General features: G+C 43.7%; 1 protein-coding gene across 1 annotated transcript in view; it reads left to right on the forward strand.

Annotated features, from left to right (window-relative positions):
* camkvl (CaM kinase-like vesicle-associated, like) overlaps positions 1–18,111 on the forward strand; it is a 35,392-nt gene extending 17,281 nt beyond the window's left edge. Inside the window, exons 2-11 of the mRNA XM_023837309.2 lie at positions 5,352–5,458; positions 5,839–5,970; positions 6,206–6,280; positions 6,944–7,082; positions 9,343–9,463; positions 9,661–9,736; positions 10,131–10,267; positions 10,457–10,535; positions 11,593–11,680; positions 14,777–18,111. Of these exons, the coding sequence (XP_023693077.1) occupies positions 5,364–5,458; positions 5,839–5,970; positions 6,206–6,280; positions 6,944–7,082; positions 9,343–9,463; positions 9,661–9,736; positions 10,131–10,267; positions 10,457–10,535; positions 11,593–11,680; positions 14,777–16,174 (2,340 nt within the window). The 5' untranslated portion in view covers positions 5,352–5,363 and the 3' untranslated portion in view covers positions 16,175–18,111. The remainder of the gene's footprint in view (positions 1–5,351; positions 5,459–5,838; positions 5,971–6,205; positions 6,281–6,943; positions 7,083–9,342; positions 9,464–9,660; positions 9,737–10,130; positions 10,268–10,456; positions 10,536–11,592; positions 11,681–14,776) is intronic.
* Positions 18,112–18,538: the final 427 nt, after the last annotated feature.

Genomic DNA, 18,538 nt, shown 5'->3' on the forward strand with positions numbered 1-18,538 from the left:
TAGAGCATGAAAGTTTCCGAGACATATTTTGATCCGGTTCATTATTTACAATTCCTGTCACACAGACAGCACAGACTTACCATGGTGCTAAACTTGTCACAGTTGGCAAAAAAAGGAAAGCACCTCCACCATGACTGGGTCTTGTGTTCATTTCCTTCTTTGTTTATTCCCAGGATTGAAGGCCTGACAGTTAGGATGGGAGTTAGACTTTAAGCAGGTCATTATAGGCATGACATCAGACACTCTCAGTGCAGCTGGTGACTCACTATTTTTACGTCACTCTCTGTCGAAGTCTGGACATCAACTTTTCCAGACTGGCCACTTGAGAGAAACTGGCTTTGAAGAAGCAGAAGGCCGCACTCTCCTTTTCCGTCCCGAGACGCATAGTCATCCTCAGCGGAGCTCAGACTCAAATGGTGGCAGCCATTCTGTGGGGATGTCAAAGCAGTGAGAAGGCAGATGCTTTAAACGTTTGAATTATTTAGTAGAATCAGTGTCTGTGTAATGATGTGTATCACTAAATATACCAACAGCCAAGAAGAAAATAATGTCTGCTTGTTACAGGAACTGCTATGCATCAGAAATAACCCACTTGAACTTTCTGTATTTTGACTAAAACTCAAATTTGGTGGGTCTCTCTACATGTAATTTCATATTCACCAATTTCAGGACCAGAACCACACGATACAAAAACAGCTTCTTCCCTTCATCAACAAGCCCCCTGACCCCCGCTGACACAGTCCCTGCGCCTGTCCCCCCCCCCACTGACTCTGCCTGCATTTTTGTTTTATCTGTCTATTCTACTTGCCATTATATATGTTATATTTCAATTTTCAGCACATCTCCTTTCCTTTATATTCCTTTATATTAATTGATAGTATATTGTACAGCTTTGCACTGTTGGCTCTGTTTTATTGTACTATTTTAATTCTACTTATTATTTTTATTCATTTATGTTCTATTTTGCCTGTGAATGAATGCACCAATATTTCCAAAACAAATTCCCAGTTCATGCAGTTGTTCCTGGCCAATGAAGTGAATTCAGTTTCTGATTCAAAAATTTAGCATTAAGATTAAATGTATATCAAACTATCTCTCTACAAAATACTACCTAGCATTATTTGAAAATACACTTTACCTTTGGATGTAAGAAGTAGGAAGACTGTGTGATTTAAGAGGACCACAAAAGGCAATAGGAGTGTCTGCTGACTCTGGTTTCAGCTCCAGAGTCCGAGAGTCACCCATCAGTCCCGCCCGTCTGCCTGCTATGGAGTGCTGGTGACGAGTGCCACGGAAATAAAGGGAGGATGTGAAATATTCTTACGATATAAAGCATTTGATGTCAAAGAAAAATCCTCTCGATTAGATAATACTCAGCAGATATTAGGACTGTTTTCTGTTACCGAAATGGTCTGGGAACAGCAGCGAGACCCGGGCTGGTGAGAATCCACACCCCAGTACTGATAAACAGGCCACATGCAGCTGATAGAGGCACTGCCTGCCTGACTCCTCACGGAATAATGATTTATTGCTTTAATTACCCAGCAACGGGCTTGGGGAGAGATTGTGGCACCCAGAGGAGGACTAACTAGTGTCCCTCCACTCTTCGCTGTCTGCACCCCCCGTCTCTCATCAGGTCCTTCACAAGCTGAGTTAATATCATTATATAAAGGCTCTTTCAGTCAATACCAACTGCTTTCAGGGGGTCCAGTAGCCAAAGGCATGTCAGCAATGAATCCAAGCAGGTGGAAAGCTGACCCAGACAGGTCTTCGATGCTGCATAATGTCCTGAGTCAATGCTGTCATGAAGTATTGTAATCCAGATGTGTTAAAGTAATATCCTACAATTGGTTGCTATCTTTACACTGTCTGGTCTATTTTTGTGTTCTTCCATTTCATTTACATTGTTATTTTTCCCAGTTATTCAGTCATTATTTCCCTTGTTTGCATTTGCACCATAATTGATCCTCTCCCTTTGAGCATGACTTCCATTCGTCAGACTTCCAGTGATGTTATTTCTCCTGTTGATGACACTGATCTGAAATCCTGGCCACAGTCAGTGCTAGCAGGGGACAGGCCTGTAGTTCTGGTTTATGCAAAGCTCAGTTATGCTGCCGTGGGCCTATGGGATCAAGGGCTGAAGTAAACCCAGTGGTTGTTTCGTGGAAATAAATCCGAAAGTATAGGACAGAGGCGAGCACGTCGAGAGTGGGCACATCGCGTTCGGAGAAACCAGTGACACTTAAGCCATTTAATCCATCAGCCTTACATTTAACTACAACTACCCAAATGGCTGAATCCAGAAGCAGATATGCTTTGGGCTAGAAGGGTGTGGATGGTCAAAGTGTCTCCTGTGTTGGTTGGCAAGACCATGGCTGCACTTGGTAAGAAACATCTGTGCATCTTCCATACCCACTTGTCCTATGCAGAGTTGTGGGGGGATCCAGAGCCTATGAGCACAAGACAGGGAATAACCCAGGATGGAGCGCCAACCCATCGCAGGGCACAAGGCAGGGAACAACCCAGGATGGAGCGCCAACCCATCACAGGGCACACTCGCCATTCATACCTATGGACAGTTTGACAACTCCAGTTCATCGTAGTATGTTTGTGGACTATAGGGGGAAACTGGAAAACTTGGAGGGAACCCCACAAACATATGGGGAAAACATGCAAGCTTCACACACATGGAGTCAGGGCAGAGACTCAAACCCCAGTTCAAGAGGTGTGAGGTCACAGTGCTAACCACTGCACCACCATGCCGCCTCTCTAGTAAGAAATATACCAAACGTCTTTAGCTACGCAAAGGGAAATTTGAAGTTCTGCTCCAATCAGCTGCTCAGCAGGAACAGGAAGCAGTTAAAGGAAAATTAGACTGAGAATTATGACAACAGCACAGGGGTGATTTAGCCTTGGAAGATGAACTGAAAAAGCTGAATAGAGTGTCTGCTACTGCTATTGAGTTATGAAACCCTTTTTATTTGACTGGTTGACTGAGAAATGCAGGTGAGAAGTGATATAACTGGGACAGGTCATTCCCCAGGCCGGATTTTTGGGGTTTATGAAATATTTTACGAGGATATCAAAGTGTTTTACAATCTAACAGTGTATGTGGAGGCAAAAATGAGGGTGAAGCTGGGGCTGTGTGTTGTTGAGGTGGAGTTATGCTGACAACAGGGCTATTTAGATAATTTGTGTCTCTGCAACAAAATACCCAGCAGCTTCTCTTACGCAACATGTGACAGGGAGAACAAAACGCCACAGCAGCTGCTGTTCAGGGCTGCTAGTCACCCTAAGGTTTTCTATGATCAAGAGCTGCTAGCTGACTGCCCGCGAATATGAAGATAAGAACCTCACCTCTCCACCCACACGCGGCTGCAGTGAGTAGCTGAAGCAGACCTGGAGTATGCCACAAAAAAAAGTGCGTTTCTGCCACTGGAGAGAACTGGGGCAAGTTACTGGTTATGCTCCTCCTCCACCTCCTTCTCCAAGTAAGACGCACGTAAACCTCAGCTGTTCACTTCTGAGCTGCTCTGTCATAACGAGGCGTGGGAGCCTTTGGACATGCTGAGAGGACGTCTGGGAGGAAGAAGACACCAAAAATGAACGGACTGTGAGTGAGGCCATGCACACTACTGTCAAGGCTTACAGATTAAGGTGATGCCACAACCTGAAAGGGCCCCAGTCATTAGTCTTGCCAGACTGGCAGAATGTCAACACAGTGAAGCATCAGAAAACAGACTGGTGGGATGCAAGGCCGAACTGGTAACAATGCTGGGACGTCAGTTTGCTCCAGTCAATCAGAGCTGCTTCAGCCACAAATCATACTGAAGAAGGCTGGTGCACTCCTATAGTCAATACTCTTTATGTTAGAAAACAGTACTCACAATGTTGGAAAACAATACTCACAATGGTAGAATAATGTTAGTCATTTAGTGCTGGAGGAGTAAAACCAGTAAAAACAGACCTGTTTGTCCCTAATGTGTGATTTCAAGCAACATGAACCAGTTTAACGAGTGGCACTGGCTGGCAGCCAGGTGCAATGACAGAAAAAGGCAAAATTAATCAGGATCCTTCCTTGTGTGTATAGCCTTAACCCCCAGTTGCTCCAGGGATTGTCTGACCCGACTTTCTCTCAAAAAAATGTATGTCACTCTGAATAAAACAGTCTGCTAAGTAAATAAAATGTAAATGAATAGGTGCTGAAAGGAGCAGCTTGAGAAAGACTGAGTGTGATTTATACACGGTGTCTGTCAGAAGATTTGATCCACCTCCAGCGTCTCCACTTTTTGCTGAATTACGTCAAAACGTGAACATTCAAGCTGAAGATTGATATGGGCCAAAGAAAAAAGAAAAAATGTCAGCAGAAAGAGGGAAGAAGTGAAAGCCGCTGAGACCATAATTATTCATCCCCTGAGTCAATACTGTAGAAATTACCGCAATGGTTTGGGCTTTTTGGACAAGTTCCTGCTGATTTTTGGAAAATGGTCTAGAAAATGTTATAATATATATAGATGGTGCAGTTTTCAGACCTTTCTCAAAGTGAACTTGCAAAAGTTCTGTCTAGCTGTTCGTGGATTGTTGACAGACACTGGTTCTCTTGAGACAAATTTTCTTTGACTGGGTCTGTCAGGTGAAGTTTCAGAATAGAGTGTCTGGTGGATTTTACCAGCAGTCTAACATGCTGCCACTAGCATATGGACAGAAACTTCCACCAGTATCGTTGTTAAATTAAATTGCAGCCAGGAGGCGGACAAATATTACATCATTTTGTGGCCATGTGATTTGGTATTTTAGTATCCCTCCTCAGCCCTCCCCCCACCCCCACCCCCCAAATCAGATCAGGGCCAGATTAGAGAACGATTAGGGGCCGGCAGATGGGTCACAGCAACATTTATTCCAGCATTGCATTCATTTTTGATGGCGAACATTTTTCATGCTATTCTTTATCATTATAGTTGTTAATATCCTGTTACCATCATTTCCGATGCAGTTAAGGTTGCTCTGTTTACACTTCAGACGTGCAAATCCCATGATTGATTTGAAAGTCTCTACAGTGGCTTTATTGTTATGTAAAACATTCTCTATATATATACCTAGAATGAAAACCTGTGTTTTTAATCTCTGCTATGGTGAAAAATGCTGAGTGGAGGATGGATCTTAACAATACAGATACTTTTTCTTTGGCATTTTGGGTTTTCTGTTTTCTTAAATCCCCCTTGGAAAACAGACCATAATGTACTGCTTTAAAATAACACTCGATTGATTTTACTGAGATGCACAATCCAGGTTAAATACACTATAGCGCTTTATTGAATTTATAGGGTGACTGTAATGTTTATCTTGATTAGCTAGGTGCCGTAATGCCTTTTGGATGCCTTGCTGTGCGAGATGGGCAGATCTACAATAGCCTGTCGGACATCACAGACAAATATGATTTCGGCCAGGTCCTGAAGGCGTAAGTATTCGCAAAACAACCCTCTGGTCTCTGTCCTTACCAGCAAGAGGAGCCAAACCAGAATATTGGGAGGTTTTTCAGCACCTAGGAGCCCAATTTGCACGTTGGTTGGATGGACTTTGAAATGAATGCACAAAACTGAGCTCAGAACCTGATTAAAATAAATTACAATGTATTTCAGGAAAGGTCAAATCATTGTCATTTTGCCAAGTTTTGGTCTTCTCAGAATACGTTTTTGTACAGACAGAGATTTCTGTATTTAAAGAAAACTACCTGTTTTTGTTTAACTGACATCGAACTGGGTGTAATATCTTTGTAAAACTGGCTACTCCAGTTCCCTTCTGCTTGGAAGAAATTTCTTTTGGCTTTGCCTCCCATAGCAAGGAGTTCTGCGAGCTGTGCCTTGTCAAGGAGCGTGAGACGGACAAAGTGTACGTGTGCAAGAAGTTCCTGAAGAAGGACGGCAAGAAAGTCCGCAGAGCTGCAAAGAACGAGATCATGATCCTGAAAATGTAAGAGGTGCCAGAGAGGGGCCGATATGAGGGGCATCAGGCAGCACTGCTAACCACAGTGCGATGGTGTTTCAGCAGAAACGTCTGATAAATATCTCTCATTCTTTGATGGAGACAGTTTCCATTTCATCGTCTGTAAAACCCAACACTGCTCACTTATCATATTAATAAAGGCAAATATTTCTCAGGAGAAGATTACCTGTTGGATTTTAAAATATGTTCTTTTCTTTTTTAGGATTAAACACCCTAATATTCTGCAGCTGATTGACACATTTGAGACCCGGAAAGAATATTTCATCATTCAGGAACTGTAAGCACAGCTCCCGGTTTACACCTGTGCTTCCTGTTCACACTCCAGTCAAACCCAAAACAATGACATTTAGTAACCTCTTCAGTCCCAAAGTCTACTAGTAATAAAATACTGGCATTTTGGTGGCACATTTTCAGCATTGTTTTCTTGTGTCTCTGTGAAGATCAGCAGGACATTAGCATAAGTCTACTGACGTCCAAACAGAGAAAACAGTGGAAAATATTCACTATTCCTTGTATCACTATTGGAAGTATACTCAAACTGGAATTCAGTTTGGTGGTTTAAAATGCAGTTTTCTAAGTTACTGTACATACAATGCACCGGAAATGTTACCTACTGGTCAGATGAAAATGCTATTTGAACATATTAATTTAAATGCTATTAAATTACATTGTAATGTTGCATTTGAAAATATGGCTTGTGTTAGTCATATCAGTGTGTAATAATTAATAGCAAAAGCGTTCACTATTTTTTGACAAATTATCTTATCTGGATGAATGAGTGGTTGGGCTCTGTCATTTGACACGTCCAGGGGGAAAAACCTAGTTGTCTGTGCTTGTAGGAAGGAATTTCAGTGAGCTGAATGATAGTGATGAGACTCATGTGTGACTGAATTTAATGTGTTCATGATGGTAGAGTAACGCATGTGTGTGGGTGAATCAGGGCCACGGGAGGCGATGTCTTTGACTGGATTCTGGACCAGGGCAACTACACAGAGAGAGACGCCTCAAATGTCATCCGGCAGGTCCTGAAGGCTGTGGCTTACCTGCACTCCATCAATATCGTCCACAGGAACTTAAAGGTGCGTCTGCTTGCCTACACTCCTCCAGCCTCATCTGCAGAGCTGGAAAGTTCAGATCCAGAAAGTTAAAATCCTGACCAAGATTTCGTTTCAACCAAGCAGCTGAGTACTCTGTGACTGTGACTCTTTATACTCAACTGGTTGGTTGAAACAAAACCTTGGTCTGGATTTTTCTTTTCTCGACCTCAACACTCTACCTCTGCTCTCAGAGAGGTACAAATCTACTGCAGTTTAAAACGACACCCCCCCCCCCCCAGTTATTAATCTCTGTATGACCACTAGGTGGTGTAAGGCCCATATTTATGCTGATGACACATCTGAAGTCATCCTTTTTGAAGAAGGGTAAAAAGCCACACCCTGTCTAACTCTCTAACATATATGCTTACCAGATGGCACAGTGCTTCACTGCTGTGTCATAGCTCTTGGACTGTGGCCTCGGGCCCTGCCCCTGCTCGGTCTGAGTGTGCCGTATACATGTTCTCCCCATCTCCTTAGGGTACTCTGGTATGCTCCAAAGTCAACCCTACAGGGGAGCACTTTCAAGTTAAACGGTCAGCTTGGGAACAGCTCACCCAGTCCTCTGAACCAAAAGGTCTGCTTTTTGAGGCTTTAGTGCCCCTTGTGGCCACACTCCCTGTTCCTCCTGTCTCTGAAAGCCTGTCCTTATATCACAATATAATTTCAAAATATTAAACTGTAATTTTGCAAGAACCCCTTATGGCTATGACATGAAAAACAAATATAATTGCGATTAATCATTACTAAATTGCCAAGCAGAGCTTCCCTTCCCTTCAGATCATATTTGTAACAGATGATGTTAATGTTCTTTTGAAATCTGGGTCTCTTGCACCCTCTTGTGTAGAGAGCAGTGCAAATATTATGGTGAGCTCAGGACTGACTGATCAGCATCACTGCATGTGGGCCAATGTAGAGAGCAGTGCAAATGTCATGGTGAGCTCCGGACTGACTGATCAGCATCACTGCATGTGGGCCAATGTAGAGAGCAGTGCAAATGTCATGGTGAGCTCCGGACTGACTGATCAGCATCACTGCATGCGGGCCAGTGTAGAGAGCAGTACAAATATTATGGTGAGCTCAGGACTGACTGATCAGCATCACTGCATGCGGGCCAATGTATAGAGCAGTGCAAATATTATGGTGAGCTCAGGACTGACTGATCAGCATCACTGCATGTGGGCCAATGTAGAGAGCAGTGCAAATATTATGGTGAGCTCAGGACTGACTGATCAGCATCACTGCATGTTGGCCAATGTAGAGAGCAGTGCAAATATTATGGTGAGCTCCAGACTGACTGATCAGCATCAATGCATGTGGGCCAATGTAGAGAGCAGTGCAAATATTATGGTGAGCTCCAGACTGACTGATCAGCATCAATGCATGTGGGCCAATGTAGAGAGCAGTGCAAATATTATGGTGACCTCAGGACAGACTGATCAGCATCACTGCATGTGGGCCAATGTAGAGAGCAGTGCAAATGTCATGGTGAGCTCCGGACTGACTGATCAGCATCACTGCATGTGGGAAGAAGCTACTTAAGTGATGTGTTGATTCTGTTTTCTTTGTCCCTTTTAAAAATATACCACCCTCCTAAATAATGCTGTGTAGATTCACTCACGATAAACCACCGACTTCATCAGGGATACTCAACTTCCACACCGAAGCACTGTTTAATCCAGGCCCTGCGATCGATCCACAGCAATCCGGCTGCCAAATTTTATTGTGGGGTACACCACACCCCCCACCCACCTTGTAGCAACTTTTTTCACCGTGGACATTGACCCCCTCCATCCTCCTTGAAATATTTTTACAACTCAACCACTGACTATTTGTAACTGTCAATTCCCACGACCCTCACCACAGCTTTCACTCAGTCATTTCATGAGTTTTCATTTGTATTCATACTGTGTTTAATAATTCTGCTGTCTGGCAAGAATAAATATATATATTTGTGTAATCTATTAATTCATTTTAATATTCTCCATATTTTGATTTTTAAAGGTGAATTCCACGCATTGAAATTTCTGTATTTATCATCTACAGTCTATCAACTTATCATAAAGTTTCAAGTTGACTCCATTCCTGTTCCAGCTACATTGTTATGAAATGTTGTACCCCTCCGGCCCACTAAAAAAACGAGCCCAAAATTGATCCGTATTTCCTGAAATCATGATCTTTTTGCCGTTTACGAATGCAGCAACATTAAAACTCTTATTCCTGCACGTGTCTCTGCTGCCCTCAGCTGGAGAACCTGATGTACTACACAGAGAACAACCACAATAAAGTCGTATTGCGGGATTTCTACCTGTCAAAGTTTGAGAACGGAGCTATCACTGAGCCATGCGGCACACCGGAATACTTAGGTACGCCTTTTAATTTTTCTCTATTTTTCTGTCTCCTCTTTTTTTATGGCAGTAAAAAATTTCACTGGTCTGTATTCATTATGGAACTGTGTGTGCACACACACCTATGAACAACCTACAAGTGCAAGCAGAATCACACTTTGTCCACTTTGGACTACAAAATGCTCATCTGTTACCCTTCATGCCTTTGCTTTCAGCCCCTGAGGTTGTGGCCAGGCATCGCTACGGCCGCCCCGTTGACTGCTGGGCCGTGGGGGTCATCATGTACATGCTGTGAGTTTGGGTTGGAGTACAGCAAACACACACAGCCCAAAAACACAGCTCTGGGTGTAGTGATGACTGTAACTAACTCTGCACACCCTTCCTCATGTCTGCTCTCTGTCAGTCTCCCTCTTTACCCCACTAGCTTGTTCTGAATTCTTCTCCGCTTTGCTAATTTCACTTCTTCTGCCAGCCCAACAAGGATGGGCTCCCCCTTTGAGTCTGGTTCTTTCCAAGGTTTCTTCATATTTGTCTCTGTTACCTCTGGCTTGCTCTCTGGGTGCACTGGGCACGGATCATGTAAAGCTCTTTGAGACCATGTAATGTTGCGGAAAATGCATTTTTTTAAAGTTCAATTGAATTGAATTGAAATTTCCTTCCTCATCTCCCCAATTTTCCTCACCAGTCTGTCTGGGAATCCACCATTTTATGATGAAACAGAGGAGGAGAATACGGATATTCATAACCGCATTATCTTCCGCCGCATCTTGTCTGGGGAGTTTGAGTTTGACTCCCCCTACTGGGATGATATCTCTCCTGCAGGTACAGAATCACACTGACATCACCTCTACAGTACGTCCTGCATGTATGGTCACTGTCTGTGGAGATGCTTAGTACATGAGAAGCCATCACACCTGGCAGTCAAGATGAGATCGGCTTGAGTCCAGTGATGTTCACAGGTGCTGGTTTATTCAGTAGTTTATGCTAATTTTGTGTGTTTTTATATTGTAGCGAAAGAGTTAGTCTGCAGGCTGATGGAGGTGGACCAGATGCTGAGGATCACAGCCCAAGATGCTCTGTGGCACGAGTGGTGAGTTTAACTGATTAACACTAAGGCTGAAATCACACATCCAATCACAGTGACAGACACAAACATCTACAGGAGACTCATGGGGGAAAGCCAACACAAATTTCATGAACATCATCGGTTGTGCTTTCTTTGCAGTGCATGAACCCATGAATTGTGATTATTGATGAAGGTATGTTTAAAAACAGTTTTACAACTAATGTGTGTCTCCTTTTCAAACTTAAATGAAAGAACCTCATCCTCTCACCATGGACGGCTGAGAAATGTCTTATTGATGGACTTTGTCTTGATCCTTCATCACAGCTTATATCTAGCATTTAGTAAGCAAGTCCACTTATTTCTCTTTTCAGTAATGTTACTATTCCCGGGGGGGGGGGATCAGCCAATTGACCTTGGAGCCCCCAGAGGTTTTTTTTCTCCTTACTTGGGAGTTTTTGGTTCCTCTCCTCCATTGCCTTCTGGCCTTCCTTATTCAATTTCTTTCCTTCCTTTTTCCCGTTCTGCATTACTTTCTGTAATGATGTTTAATGTATCACAGCACATCCATAAAGTGCCTCTGATTTGAAGGGCGCTACAGTCAGGTCCATAAATATTGGGACATCGACACAATTCTAATCTTTTTGGCTCTATACGCCACCACAATGGATTTGAAAAGAAATGAACAATTTAATTTGAGGGTATCAGGTGAATGGTGTAGGAATTACAACAGTTTGTATATGTTGTATTAACCGTTCACCTGATTTGTATGTAAATACCCTCAAATTAAAGCTGAAAGTCTGCAGTTAAAGCACATCTTGTTCGTTCATTTCAAATCCATTGTGGTGGTGTATAGAGCCAAAAAGATTAGAATTGTGTCAATGTCCCAATATTTATGGACCTGACTGTATATAAAAATGAATTGAATTGAATTGAAAATGTTGTTAATACACATTTGTATTTGGCAACTTCAAACAAATGAAACTAGAATCCCTTATCCAGTATTATAAGCTCCTTTCAATGAACCCAACTCACAAATCGTGGCACATTTGTCTTCCCTGTTTTGGTCTCGTGTCTGTTTTAGGATTGCTGGTAACGGGGCCTCTGAAAAGAACCTGAAAGACGGAGTATGTGCGCAGTTTGAGAAGAATTTTGCCAAGGCTAAGTGGAGGGTAAGCATTACCTCAGATTAACAAGACCAGGCAACAGCAAAACTATTATCTAAATCAACTGATGCACTTATTACAAAGCAACCTTAATGTTACATACACTACCAGTCAAAGGTTTATGCACACAATGAGATTTCAACATTTGCGTGTTACTCGCTTAACATTTACTAAAAATAGTCTCAACATTCTTTGCTAACAAATTTACAGTATGTTCAACATTTTAGTACCTTTATTAGTAGGAAAATGTCATATCTTTGATTCATCAAAGTAACCTAATCTAGAAGTTATAACAGCAGAGAAAATTTGAGGCATTCTTTTTACAAGGGACATCAAATATTGGGATGAAACAGTTCACTAGTGCATTTAAAGTTAAAGGACAGCCTAGAATTTGACTACGCCATCATCACACAACCAGTTATTAGTATGTCAGACATGCACTGTTACATAGTCTTTCCATGTTATGAAGGAAACTTGTTTTATTTGACTTATATTTTCATTTAGAGTTGTTTCTCTAGAGTTTCCAATACTTAACAGCAATAAAAAATATGAAGTTTATGAAATAAATGTGAAATAAAAAGTGGTAAAAACCTGTGGTATGCAAATACTTTTGACTGGTAGTATATGTGAGTCTTTAATAATGATAATTACTATAAAAATACATGAGTGCTGTCATAATGAGTCTTTCCTAGAAAGGAAGCTACTATTGAACTACTGTAAACTAGCTACAGTGGCAATCAATTAGCAGCACTAACAGGAAAATGAACAATGAACCTATACAGGTTGTGGAAGTATTAATAAAGTATATTTTATGTGTACTTCCTCTAATCTAACCTCCCAAGCAAGTCTCACCCCAGTGTAAGAACCTTCTCAGATCCTCATGTGTTTCCTACACAGATGGCCGATTCCCATGAAAGAACCCAAACAAAGATGCCAGATGCGGGATTATGTAACTTTGAGGGCTTTGTCTGCAGGGGCCAGACCTCAGGATTAGCTAAGTAGGGTTTGAGCACTGACCTAGTGTAACTAACCAAATGATCCTCTTTTCTCCTTCCCCTGCTCATGAACACCAGGAACTGAAGGTACTGTGCCCCCAGTGGCAGGGAGGGCGATTGCAGGCTCAGCCTTATCACCCTCCTCTGCCTCTGCCCCCATTTTCTTAGCAGGGACACTGAGGGCCCTGTGGCTTATGGTGCTGATAGCATGCTTTACATGCGTGTTAGAACAGCTCCTTACTAAGAAAATGCAGGGCTGAGCTCATTCACTGGAGCCCCCCCACTATGTCAGCTTAAACACCGCAACCCCCCTCCCCCGCCCCTCCTGCAAGGATCCATCCATGCCATCTCTGTGTCCCAGCCGGGGGTTTCCTGGACCAGTTGGGGTATACTTCCCCTGAACGTTCAAAGACAAGAAGACAAGGGACTGATGTGGGACAGCTGTGACTCATAGCTACACACTCTCAAGCCAAAATGGAGGGTGGGGGCAGAGAGAGACATGATTACACAACTGTGCAGACCCATTAATCTTCATCTTTACTGTTCTTAGTTTTTCTTTCAGCCCAACTTCAGGTTCTTTATATAGGCACCCGCCCTTCCACTGTTGCCCAAAGAGCTTAACAAAGACAAGGCTCAATATTTATTATATACATTTATGTGTGACAGTACATTAGATAAGTAATGATCAAATGTGTTGCTATCAGCTATAATAACACCTGTAGTTAGTGTTGGACAAAATAACGCTTCATGAACCATTTGCTGTATTTTTTTACCCCACTAGATGGTGCTCTTGGTTTGCTTTGGGGCATGCTCAGTGCGATTTTTTTTTTTTTTAACAAAAAGCACCTAGTGGGGTGAAAAAATACAGCAAATGGTTCATAAAGCATCATTTTGTACATCACTACCTGTAACCCATATACTGTAGCCTAGTGATGGAGAAATAATGCCTCAGAACTCATGATAGTGGGATTATCAATCACAGCCAATCGCAGGCTGCTTTAATCCACCTCTCATCTTCCCATTGGTCAAACCGGGCAGTGACCAACAGCACACAGTAACCTCACGACGAATCAAACCCAATTATAATCAGAACAAAAAAATCCATATTTCATTAAAAACTATATGTTCTGTGAAACCCAGGATACACAAAGGAAGAATGGGCTCACATGCAACGCAGGTCATGACTAAAACTTATCTTATACTGCATGAAAACCAAGCAAATGTCCAGTGTCTTTAATTCTGGTACGTTAAACTAATGTGTGGACATCTAAAATGATGATAAACCATCAGGAGATTGTAAACGCCCAAGGTCAACCAAGGCTTTTCACAAATGACAAGCTTTTCTCCATTGAAACAAACTGTAGGGTCTAGTGAAGGCCAAATGAAGCTTCATGAACCATTTGCTGTATTCTCTGACCCCACTAGATGGTGCACTCTATTAAAAAATGCTCAGTATATGCCCCAATGCATAACAAGAGCACCATCTAGTGGGGTCAAAAAATACTGAAAAGTGGTTCATGAAGCTTCATTTGGCCTTCATTACTAGGCAGTAGTGATGGGCAAATGAAGCTTCATGAACCATTTGCTGTATTTTTTTACCTCACTAGATGGTGCTCTTGGCTTGCTTTGGGGCATGCTTTGAGCCCTTTTTTGAACAGACAGCACCATCTAGTGGAGTCAAAAAAATACATCAAATGGTTCATAAGTAACATTTTGCCCATTACTACTAAGCGGTGACAATGAAGACATACTGTCATGTCTACCGGGGGGTGCCACTTGGTCTTCTCCTCCATCTCTGTGAGTGCCCTTCATTCCTGCTTGGCGCGGCTCTGTGTGAATGACTTTGACACTGCCTTAATGCTTAACAACACTAACTTCATAACACATCACACACATGTGCACCTGACAGGTCATTTTATCGTCCTTCTTTGTTTATATCTGGGAAAAAATATTCTCAACGGGCAGACAAGTTGGGAAACTGCCCTAAATGTCTACTGACGATGTTAAAAATACCTTTTCCCTCCTGACATTTCCAAACTGACTTGGTGTCACTAGCAGCATGGCCGCGATTGATTTAAGGTACATTTTCTCTTTTCTCTCCACACAGAAAGCAATCCGAGTCACTACTTTCATGCAGCGCCTTCGAGCCCCTGAGCTTGCTGGGGGTGCTGGGGAAGCAGGTCCTAAGAACGAAGGCCAGGTGACGGCCAAGGAGGATGGGAACGTAGGTGTGACGAATACCAAGTACACCAACCTGGAGGTGACGGCCGGAAAGAAGTCCATGGAAGTGAAAGCGGAGGAGAAAGGGAAGGGAGAGGTTACCACAGCAGGAGAGGCAAACAGAAGCAATGGGGCAGTTCAAGCCAGCTTTTTGGTGGGCGTGGCTCCCGCATCCTCTGCAGAAGCTCTGAATAAAGCAAGAACCTCCCCCAAACCAGCAGGGCACCATCAAGACAGGGAAGGTGTGAGTATGAGCAAAAGCGACAGCACGACGAAAAATGCAGCCCTTTGGGGACAAAGCAGAAGCACACCAGAGAAGAAGGCCATGCTGCTGGACCCTGACGCTGCCAAGTTAGCAGAGAGCAGAGGCACCAAAGTGATCGTACTGGAGCAGGAGGACGGCAGCTCTGAAGAGAAGAAGCTTCCTTTCCCAGAGATGGCCAGTCGCAGGAAGATGGCGGCGGTGCTCTCACGCTCCCCCGATGACGGAGGCAGGTCTGTTATGCCAACAGCAGCTCCCCCTGCAGGTCAAGACAAGGCAGTGCGGCATGAGGGGCTGAAAGGAGAGCGTGGGCAGGATGTCGGCCCTGGAAGCTGGTGTCAAACCCAACTTCCAGAGGCTGTGGCAGAGAAGACGGCAGAAAGCCCTAAGGGAAGAGATAAGACAATGGAGGGAGTAGAAAAGAGCAGCTCAGATTTTAGCATCTCTAAGGTGAAACAGGCAGGTGTGGATTTTGGACAAACTGAGTGTCCAGGTCTGTCAGGCAAAACCAGTGTTAAGGAAGAGAGGGAGGTAGGAGGAGGCTTGTCTGGGTATGTGAGTCCCTACTGTCCTCCGTATTCCTCAAGCGGGGGGGTAGTCTTCAGCGGTTTTGGAGCGGAGGGAAGCAGAAGCTCCGACTGGATGATGGACAGCGTGATCGAGCAGATCGAGAGGCAAATGGCAGCTGTCCTGGAGAAGATCGAAGGAGACATGCCGTCTCTGCTGGAGCAGATCAGCGACTGCCCGGAGCAGAAGGCGAAAAGTGCCCACTGCTCGCCCTCCCCTAGGCACCGTGCCCTCCCTCAGGCCACGCCCCCACCCCTGCCCACCAGCCCCCGCCCACCTCTTCCCTCCCTCCCACATCTGAATATCCAGCCTCCATCATACCGCCCTCCACCCCCACCAGTTTTCCCCGTACGATCCCCACTGGCCGCCCCAGAGCTGGGTGAGAGGAACATGCAGCGAGCCGAAGGCAGGTCTGCTCAGTCTCCAAGGGGGGGTCAGGCAGCACGGGGGCTGTGAGGCCTCACATGAGCATGAATTTCTCCAACACAAGCATAGCAACACACAGGCACCAGCGGACACCCGCACGGCCATTATACACATAATGGAAGAACAGAGTGCAGCATGAGGCGTAACTGACCAATAAAATCAAACTTAGCAAGCATGTCTGGGGGCCTTCCCATGGGTGACAGGCAGGGGTGTATGCGGGGGCTCATCCACTGAGGCACTGGTCCCAGCTGAATGCCGATTGGCCTTTAGTATGGCCACACCCCTGTTACTCATCGATTCTAAACATATCATTGGTTGGGCCTACTGTATGAATTATGACCCCCACCATAAAGAATCCTAGACTCGCCCCTGGTACCATGCCCAATCCTTCCACCACCCCAGGAAAACACAGGCAGCTAGAGGCCCATTTGCCCCCGAGTGAACTGAGGGGCTGTCAGCAATGTGCTGCATTCCACACTGGCCACCCATAACCCTCTAAAAACCAGACATGGCTACACTTCCCGGTTCTGATCCTGCAGGAGCACTTTGTTTGCCTACTCATTTCATTGAGCTTTGTTCAGCTAATTATTGAAGACCAGATCTCATGAAAATCGTTTTAGTCATGGCAGACTGATCTGTGTTTGAAGAGTACCTCTACAGGTCAAAAGGTATCTTTTGATTTAAAAATTTTCAAATCATATGAAACAGTTCGATCAGTTTCGATTAACCAGTGGTGCATCAGGAAGAGACTGGATCAGGTGTCCTTGTGTTAATACAATAATAATGGTACTGCTTTGTTGATCTCAGTGCACTGATAGATCAGAACTGAGACACGATGGTAAATAAATGGACCAAATAGAGATTGCATTAAGTGAGCACCAAAGTGAGACATGTGCACATATTTCCAGACCCACATCTCAAACACAAAGACATTTTGCAGGCTGATGGTCCTTGTTGTGGTCCTGATGGCTCTCTGTCCCTTTTGATCATGCAGGCTTGAATCGTCCCTTGGCATTGCCTGTACAGTCCTGTCTAGCTTTGTGGTTAGGTGGTGTCTCTCTGTAATCAACTAGGACAGTGTTTCCAAATCCGGTCCTCAGGGACCCATAAACAGTCCACGTTTTTTCTCCCTCTCAGCTCCAGGAGCAAAAACGCCAGGGAGCTAAGAGGGAGCAAAAATGTGGACTGTCTGGCAGGGAGCTTGGAGGGTCACCCTGGCTGTGGGACCGTATTGAGAAACTCTGTTCTAGAATATCACATTGATTAGGTGCATTTGGAGTTTAGCTAAGTATAGTACAAGGTCTAAGGTTAAAGTCAGTGGTGTGGGGGGTAAAATCAGCTTCAGTTTTTCCTCCTGATTCTGTCATGGTCCAATCGCAGCAGCATGATCTTAGCTGGGTAGTGCCTGCATGCCACATTTAGAAGTTGAAAGAAGTAGAATAAAGAACAAATGGGGGAGGGGGGGTATTTTGTGTAATGGTACAGGGCTATGGTAGAGCAGGCCCACAAAGAAGCTCACTACTTTAACTCTCGCTTTTCCCCTGCTTCCTTAAGGGCCATTTGTTCACTTGTGTATTCAGACTTGCTGCCAAGGATCCATTAGTTGGACTGTCTAGGCCCATGCGCACGTGTAAGGAACATGCACACACTTATGTGCTAGCAGGTGTCAAAATATTAAGGAAGGGACTGTATTCTCACCTGGAGTAACCGACTACTTTAATCCCATATTTTCCAGCTCTTATCTTTTCTACAAAATCCCTCCCCTGTTTTTCAGATGAAATATTCTGCCAGATTGTTTGTGGATTTGTCTTGTATTTAACATTATAATGATACTGTGTTTTTGTTTATGCCTTGGTGTCTTTCATCTCTCTGTATTTATAAATATATATTTAAAAGATATTTAACCTACAGTGTTCTGATGTTTAACTCTGTATAAATATGAAGTCATGAGACTGAGAGAAATACATTTTGTCAGAAATTCTTCCAATTAAACTTCTGATCTCACCTTCTTGTGCTTTGGTGTGACTGCATCTTTATCTTGCAAAAAAATGTGTTGCAGTATTTTGATCATAGTGCACATTTTGTATCTCTCTAATTTTGATCGTGGTTGATCCTTTATTTCCCTTTTTCTTACTGTTGGGGTGAAAGTGCATCATTTCCTCATTGTCCTAAATATCAATGCAGGCCTTATTTCTTAAACATGCATGTTGCTGTGCTTTAAGTGCATCTAGTCCAGATTCATCATTTCCTGAAAGTTCAGCAGGCCCTGTGTCATTTACATGTGTGCTTGTGGGCTACTTTGTACATTGTGGGAAAACAATATCAACCCATTTACCAGAATGCGCTACATGAAACCAAAGGCCTTTTCTGTAATAACATGAAGGCCAGAGGTGA

Source organism: Paramormyrops kingsleyae, chromosome 8 (genome assembly GCF_048594095.1).
Source record: "Paramormyrops kingsleyae isolate MSU_618 chromosome 8, PKINGS_0.4, whole genome shotgun sequence".
NCBI classification, from domain to species: Eukaryota; Metazoa; Chordata; class Actinopteri; order Osteoglossiformes; family Mormyridae; genus Paramormyrops; species Paramormyrops kingsleyae.